The sequence below is a fragment of the Cenococcum geophilum genome, assembly GCF_001692895.1.
Source record: "Cenococcum geophilum 1.58 unplaced genomic scaffold K441scaffold_121, whole genome shotgun sequence".
NCBI classification, from domain to species: domain Eukaryota; kingdom Fungi; phylum Ascomycota; class Dothideomycetes; order Gloniales; family Gloniaceae; genus Cenococcum; species Cenococcum geophilum.
In genome coordinates, this window is record NW_027137679.1 from 77,796 (window position 1) to 85,071 (window position 7,276).

Below are 7,276 nucleotides of genomic sequence, written 5' to 3' on the forward strand. Positions count from 1 at the left end.
CGCGCAAGCCTATACGATTGGATTATCTATAAACGAGAATCTAAAGCTAAAGAAAGGAAAGGAGAAGAAGGGGAGCGCCGCTCAAAGCTATATACGATCTTCGCGTCACGTGATCGCAATATGCGGCAATCTGTGGCAACTTGCCGGTGCGTAGTTCTGCCAAGTTCTGCTAAGTTCTGCCAGTGCCGTAACATAGACCTCCTTATATAGCGTAATAACGTCACTAATAAGCAACTCTATCCGCCGTATAAATATATTGTTTAGCTTAATAATCTCTTTAGTAGCGTAAAGCTATTTAAACGGCTATAAGAGCTAGGAATTAAGGTAGCCGGAATAGTTAAAATAATATATATACGTTAAGAGGAGTAAAAAGAGGAGAAGTATAACGTCTAGGTTATCTAGAAGGAGATAATAAAGGTTAAGCTAGTAGACTAAGCTATGTCTATAGCGTCTACGCTATATATAAAGAAGTAAATAAAGCGTAAAAAAAAAGGTGCCTATAGAGGCCTTCTTAGCATTACTTACTAACCTTAAATTGGCCTATAACACCCAGATTTTATAGGGTACGCTCTTCGTAGAGCTATTTAAGAGTTACTAGGTAATAGAGTTTATATTAAAGGACGCTATAGTAGTTCTTTTCCTATCTATAGTATATAATAGTAGGTGTCTCTTCCTTAACACCATATTGTAGAGCTGCTAACGTTATATATTACTAGGTTAAAACTACCTTACAAAGCTTTAAAAGCGACCCTTTATAACGGCTATAGGCTATAGGTAGACGGTTAAGATGTTTAGAAATAAGCCTAGGTCGCTATTAAATATACTAGAGTTTATAAATAAGTACAATCTATAGATATACGGTGTTGATATTGCTAACCAGCTACGGTTTTACTATAGTACTAAGAAAGTCTATAGGAAGATATAGAAACCTCTATTCTCCTTCTTACTAAATACTATAGTAGGTAATAGCTATTAGCTCTCTAACTATAGAGTTATAGGCAAGCGAACTTTACAACACTATATATACCTTACGTTCCGTTAACGCCTACGCAATGCCCTTTTCTACGCCTCTATTTATATTAGATAGTAGCTAGCCTTATAAAAGTATAAAGGAATAATAGATATAATATAGCGCCTAGTTAGGGAGCATCTATATAAGAGACTATAGTTAAAATAGGCCTTCTACTTAGCCTATATTAAGGCTAGGCGTATAACTGCTATACTATATATAGGCGCTTAGAAGCCTCTTATAGACCTATTAGTTAACACTATAAGAAAGCGTAAAGAGGACAGTATAGGCTAGAAGCGACGTACGAGGTCAGTTAGAACCTATTAGGGCTATTCTATATGCGAAATTCTACTCTATATAAGAGGGCCCTATTAGAGCGAATATCTAGCTAGGCTTAATACTAAGGACTAGCTCTACAGATAGATATATAGACAGAAATCACATATTCAAAGAACCTCAGGTCACTGCAGCCCTTATCACGAAGGCTCGAACAAGAGCTTCCTATTGGCCAGATTCTTATCGATAACGTAGGACCCGTATCAGCGGGTTAAGAGAGCTGCATAGGCCGTGACCCCGCGGTGCGCGCCAAGAATCGCTTACGCCACACTAAGCCACCAAAGGCTAGCGCATACAGGGGGGCCAGGAACTTTTGGCCGCTGCCTCCGTAAGGTAATAGCGATTAGGGGCTAACCGTAAGAAGGGGGGCAATGTAAGGGATATTATTGCAGACACCTTAGGTTGCCCTTAGGATAACCCCCAGACGCCCCTTAGATGGTCGCCGGTTACGTACTAGAGGCACGTGCCCGTAGTATATAGTCTCCACAATCCCAGAGGCCCCTTACAGTTACCTATATTATAAAATTAGATAAGAAAAACATCGCTTATTAAATACAAGTTTATTTATTTTATTTTGGTAAGCTTACCTAGTAGTAAGCTCAACCCCTTTTACTTAACACGATCAGCGGTATCGGACACATAGGCCGAGCTTTTAGCTAGGTAACCTTTACTAATCTCTCTAAAAAAGCTCCCGACTGCAACCGGGGGCCTTATCTCTAGGCGATGTTTCCTCTCCGAGCTGACCGCCGCCAAGAAGTGGGTTGCCGCCCAAGCTAATTGACCTTTGCTATCCGCGCGTTCTTGGCTTTCCTCTATAGTCAATGACGTTTTTATCTACGTGTACTCGTGATATTGGATTCGCTGTCCAGGACCGCTTCGCTCGCTGATGAGCGGAGCTAACTATTTCTACGGGCTGAACCAAGTTCTGACAAGCACTTATACGTTATCTTTTCCCGGAAAAGATCCCGCCATGAAATCAGGTCTTAAACCAATGTACGAACTTCAAATGAAAGTCAACAAGGAGCCATCGGCTAACAGTAGGAGCGCATGCTCCTAATTGCACTGGCGTCACTGATACCCACTTCGAAGGCCTCTCTGTTATCGATGATATCATTAAGTTATACAATCCTCCTTCGTACCCGGCGCAAGCCCCGAATCATTGGCAACGCTGGCCCAATGTGAGGGATGCTCTAATGCTTCAACATTAAATAAGCCAGTCCACTGGTTGGCTGGTGGCATCAAGCTCTAGAAAAATGCAATTTTCTTCCCACCGGTCCTGGTTACGAAAATTCCGCTCAATATGAATCGTTCCCCAAGCATTCGAGCATTGCTGAGCCTGTTCACACCAGAACGCTGCTTGCCGAAGTGAAGATCTCCATAGTGGTGTCCGTTTGTGCTCCAGCCCAATGATTCCCTCACGGGTGAGCTCAATCGCCTTGTTCAGCAGGTTTTCTACCAAATATGACTGGCCGGCAGAACTGTCTTCAGAAGACAATGGGTGAATTTGAGGTATAAGCGTGCGGCCGCAATGTATGATGACATCGGACGCAATGGAGAATGACATTGCTTCAATGACTTCCCAGTAGCCCTTTGCAATCTTCCGTGAGCGCTCCTCAAGCGCGCTTTTCGAGCACGCACTCATGATGAAAGAGGCGCTCCTCTCGAAACATTGGAGCTCGGGTACACTACCCCTCGGAAAGTGTGCCTCAAGAGCGCTGCATAGTATTCCGCTGATTGAGTTTCGAAATAGATCGGCAAAACCCCGGCTCGTCATTTGAAAGGCCAGCAGAGAATAAGATTCTAAAGAGATAGTAATCACAGACTTGAGCCGGTCCTCGTCGAATTCGCCCTGGTTATAATAATCTTCAAGACTGACCGTGATCATGCTGACAATGCGGTTGGTGTGGCGTTTACCAACTTCCAGGAATTGCTGACGCATTTTCTCATTTTGAATGGTTTCCTTTGTTGCAACCATCAACCCATGGGTTGCGCCTTTCTCAATTGCATCATTAATTGCTTCTAGTCGAGAGCTGTTTTGAGGCGCATTGGGAAGCTGCCGGACGAAGTCGAATACATCCTCTCGTATGCCATGCCAGCAGTTCCCAATGGCACCCAGCATAAGACATTTCTCTAGATCATCAATAAAGAATGAGCAAAGGGGGCCGAGCACAGCGGGTTGAAGACGCTGGCCTTGTTCTGAGATACTGTTTTGTTCCGCCGAGGTCCATGAAGGTAAGACAACTGGATCGATGAACTCGGATCCATCCTCCTCTGTAGCACTCCATTCCGGAGAGTCAAAGCCATTGCTCAAAAGCCAGGTCCTCCAGAACTGTTTGTGGCAACGCTTGGCCAATATGGAGCAAGCTTTGCTAAGCGCATGGGCGGAGAGCATTCGGAGATGATTGACCGTGGCTACTTCAAGTGGCAACAAGGACCTTGCCATAAGAAGGCACAGCTTTCGAACATGAGGCAGCGCTGTCTCGAATCCTCTTGACGGTAATGAGCATGGATCATTAAAGGAGCAGAGAACTGTGTCCAGAAGTGTTACCGCTTGTTGCAGGATATCTTGCTGGAAGGCATCCGGCTGCATTTCCAGATATCGGTGCGAACAATCCCGGATTGCCAAAGGAATGTGTAAATACTGCTGTTCATGGTCTGTACGAATCTGTATCATCTCCAACTTTGTCATTCGGGGCAGTAAAGGTTCGTAGGGGATAGAATCCAGCAGATCCTTTGGAACACAAGTGGAATCCAGAGCGGTTAGGATGGCGAGAAGGTCTATTTCCGGGGGATTTAGTTCTCGCACAACAAGCCAGACCCATTTCCAAATCAACTCATCCAAATTTGCTGCATCCGGTGCGGTCTCCTCCACCAGAGTGTTGAGCTCGTTCAAGGTTGAACCCCAGTTCGTGCAAGTCCAGGCCAAGTGGGATGCTGCCAGCACAATAGCCAGTGGGCGGCCATGCAGCATTGTTAGGGCTGAGCTGGAAGGCCATGAAGTAGCATGAGACTGCTGCTTGCTACGTCGCCGTCGCTCCCACGTTTCTCTAAACAGGGATTCAGCTTCTGATATGGAAAGTGGAGCAATTTCCTTCGTGATGAAATCTGCGCTGATCCTCAGAGCTGTGTGTCGGCTGGTAATAATCACCTTGCCTTTGTGGGTGGGGTAAAGGCCTCTGATATCGAGGCCGTCGCAGGCATTGTCAAACACTATGAGCCATGGCACATGCTGCTTTGCGAGCCAGTCCTTGAATGACGTTGCATTACCGCTTGTGCGGCCTGAGCTTGCTTGGTTCGATATCTTGAGCGTAGCTTCCTTAATACCAGTATGTATGGTCTCTGGGGTTTCAGCTGAGAACCAGAAGATGCTGTAACGGCCTTGCTGGCCATACGCAAACTTTCGCACAGTAGCAGATTTTCTGAACCGAAGTTAGCGCACCGTCGACAACTGCTTGGGGCAACAATAGTTACCCGGCTCCGGCAGGCCCTGTAATTACTAAACAATCTGGCTTTGTGCTGTCCATGAAGGCTTCCAATTCGCGAAGCATTCCAGATTGTCCCACGAAAAAGGGCTGAGGAGACGAACCCAACATGGACAACGGCACTGCGCGTGGTGGCGTAGCACCCTTAAGGATCAGTTTGGCTACCAAGAGACGCGCGGAGCTCAAAACCTACAGGCTCCGCAACAATGGGACGCTGCTCGGGGTCTTCTTGGATTCGGCCTTGATTTGGGCTGTTCTCAACTGCCGCGTCCGCAAGCCTCTTAAGATGGCGGGCAACTAACTTGAAGTCTGAATTTGAATTGCCCTCAAACTTGCATATTTGCCTGTGATCTCTGTTCAGCTGGAGAACGTGTTCTCTATGACCTGGCAATCCTATCACAGCCGAGCTTGCGTCCACTATAATCTTAACATAATGCATTAGTCTCCTTCTACCCTGATAGCGCGTCCACTGGACAGCTCACCGTTCTAACAGGGGCTTTTACCAAGCCAAGAGTTTCCGAGACCGTCAGGAACTGATAATCCTCGTATTGATGCGAGAAATCTACTGTCAGGTTGGCCAGATGCTTTGAGCTTTGGTTCAATAACTTGAGCATATCGTTGCGGAGATTTCCTGTAAAGAAGGCCACAACACTTGCGGCTCTATCACCGAGGCTCGCCCCATTTCCTCCCTTGTGAGGAGTAGCAAAGAAGACTAAAGCTCGGGTGTTCTTGCGGATATCTCCATAGACCTTATCGTTTTGCTTAGCGAGAACCAGAGCCTGTGTATATCAGCCTGTGAGCCTCTATAGCTACTGTAAAATCTCACCTGCTTGATGACAAGACCACCAAGACTATGACCCACAAAAATGATAGGAATGGTTGTTGTCTCCTAAAGTGCAATTAGACGATCGTCTTAACGTGTAATGCTCTACCGTACGCTGTCTTCTCGGTATCCTTGGAGGTGATCCAGTAGAGCATTCGCGTGCTCCCGAATTCCTGCCTCCGAGACATCAAAGGCAACATTGGAGTTATATTTGAAGAGGAAAACTCGACTATACGGTATCTTTTGAGGCAGGAGATCCCGTGGCCACATGATTCCATTGGAGCATTGCCAAGTGTTCTCGGAGTGACCATCTATGCCCAAAGGGTTGAGCCCATGGACGAACACAATGCTGTCCAACTAATGAGCTAGGTTTTCTTGGGTTGATGGTGGTAACGCACTCGACTCGGGGTGCAATTCCCCGCGCTGAATTTGAATCGGGCTGGGGGTAAACTTGGGACAGATCGGCTGACTGCGAGGAGGCCATCAGTTCGGGTTAGACGCGTAGTCTGGGAACACCAACTCACCATCTTTTAGCCAAAGATTGTATGCTCTATAAACAAGCAAAGGCGTGAGTGAATTGTTCGCTCAGCTGGAGACAGCCTTGGGGGGCCGGCAGCCAGAAGCGGGGGTTTTAAGACAGCTGGTACGGAAGACCTCGCGAAAAGAGATTTCCCATTCCTTTTGGAATTAGTGGTTTCCCCCCCATCCCTTCGGCAAGAATTCATAGACTTTTCGTATATGCACGCCTCATAAGCCAATATAGAGGCTCTATACCGTCTAGAGCTTAGTGTTAAAACTTCTGGTCAGTGCGGTTGCTCGGCGGCAAGGGTGCTAGCGCCTCATTGACGCTTGGATATTGCGGTGAACAGCAGCGACATGACCATAAAGCCACAGTAGGCGAAGCTTGTGATTGTCCCTCAGGCATCAAGGCACCAATACTCCGTGCACCACCTAGATAGACCAAAATTATCATAATTTCATTAATTTACTACCAAAATAATGCCTACAACGCCTCCTAATCGCAAGACGAACCGTAAAGAGTTCTCTACCTACACTTACACGCGTTTTTACACCGCATATAACCTTAAAGCGCCGGGAGAGAGCATTAAAGATGTTATAAAGATAATTAACTTTAGAGGCTACTACAATATATGTAAGAATATGCTCTAGCTGCGTAGTATAAAGGGTAAGGAGGCCAACTATAGGCCTAGTAAGTACCGTAGTGGCTAGGGCTATTATATAATTTTAAAGGGCTAGCTAGCTGCTATATAAAGCAATAATAACCTAATACGTAGGGCACCATTTAACGCCTAGCTGCAGCACTACAGTATATGTATAACTATATAAACCCTCTAAATATATAACCAGAAGACAAATTAGAGTCGCTATAAGATAGTAGCAGTAACGCCTTTATATAGCTATAATAAGGAGAAGCGTATATAGTACGGATGTCACGGGACACCCCCGTAACACCTTATACACGTCCACCTGTTTCTACCGACTTAGTAACTAGAGACTAACCACGAGACGGCAATTTGCGGCAATCTGACGGCAATCTGCTATATTCTGCCATATTCCGCCAAGTTCTACTAAATCCTGCCAAGTTCTGCTAGGACCACCACCTAA

At 45.9% G+C, this 7,276-nt stretch overlaps 2 protein-coding genes across 2 annotated transcripts; both read right to left on the minus strand.

Moving 5' to 3' along the window:
* Positions 1-2,475: 2,475 nt before the first annotated feature.
* Positions 2,476-5,209, minus strand: K441DRAFT_43179 (uncharacterized protein). The gene is made up of 2 exons (XM_067641644.1): positions 4,817-5,209; positions 2,476-4,764 (listed from the first exon to the last, which is right to left on the minus strand). The coding sequence occupies exons 1-2, from the start codon at positions 4,936-4,938 to the stop codon at positions 2,550-2,552; spliced, it is 2,337 nt and encodes a 778-aa protein (XP_067496092.1). The 5' UTR covers positions 4,939-5,209; the 3' UTR covers positions 2,476-2,549.
* K441DRAFT_598629 (uncharacterized protein) lies at positions 4,973-5,920 on the minus strand (the record flags this gene model as incomplete). Its single annotated transcript, XM_067645122.1, has 4 exons — positions 4,973-5,251; positions 5,319-5,606; positions 5,654-5,716; positions 5,765-5,920. The coding sequence occupies 4 exons, from the start codon at positions 5,918-5,920 to the stop codon at positions 4,973-4,975; spliced, it is 786 nt and encodes a 261-aa protein (XP_067496093.1).
* Between the last annotated feature and the right edge of the window lie 1,356 nt (positions 5,921-7,276).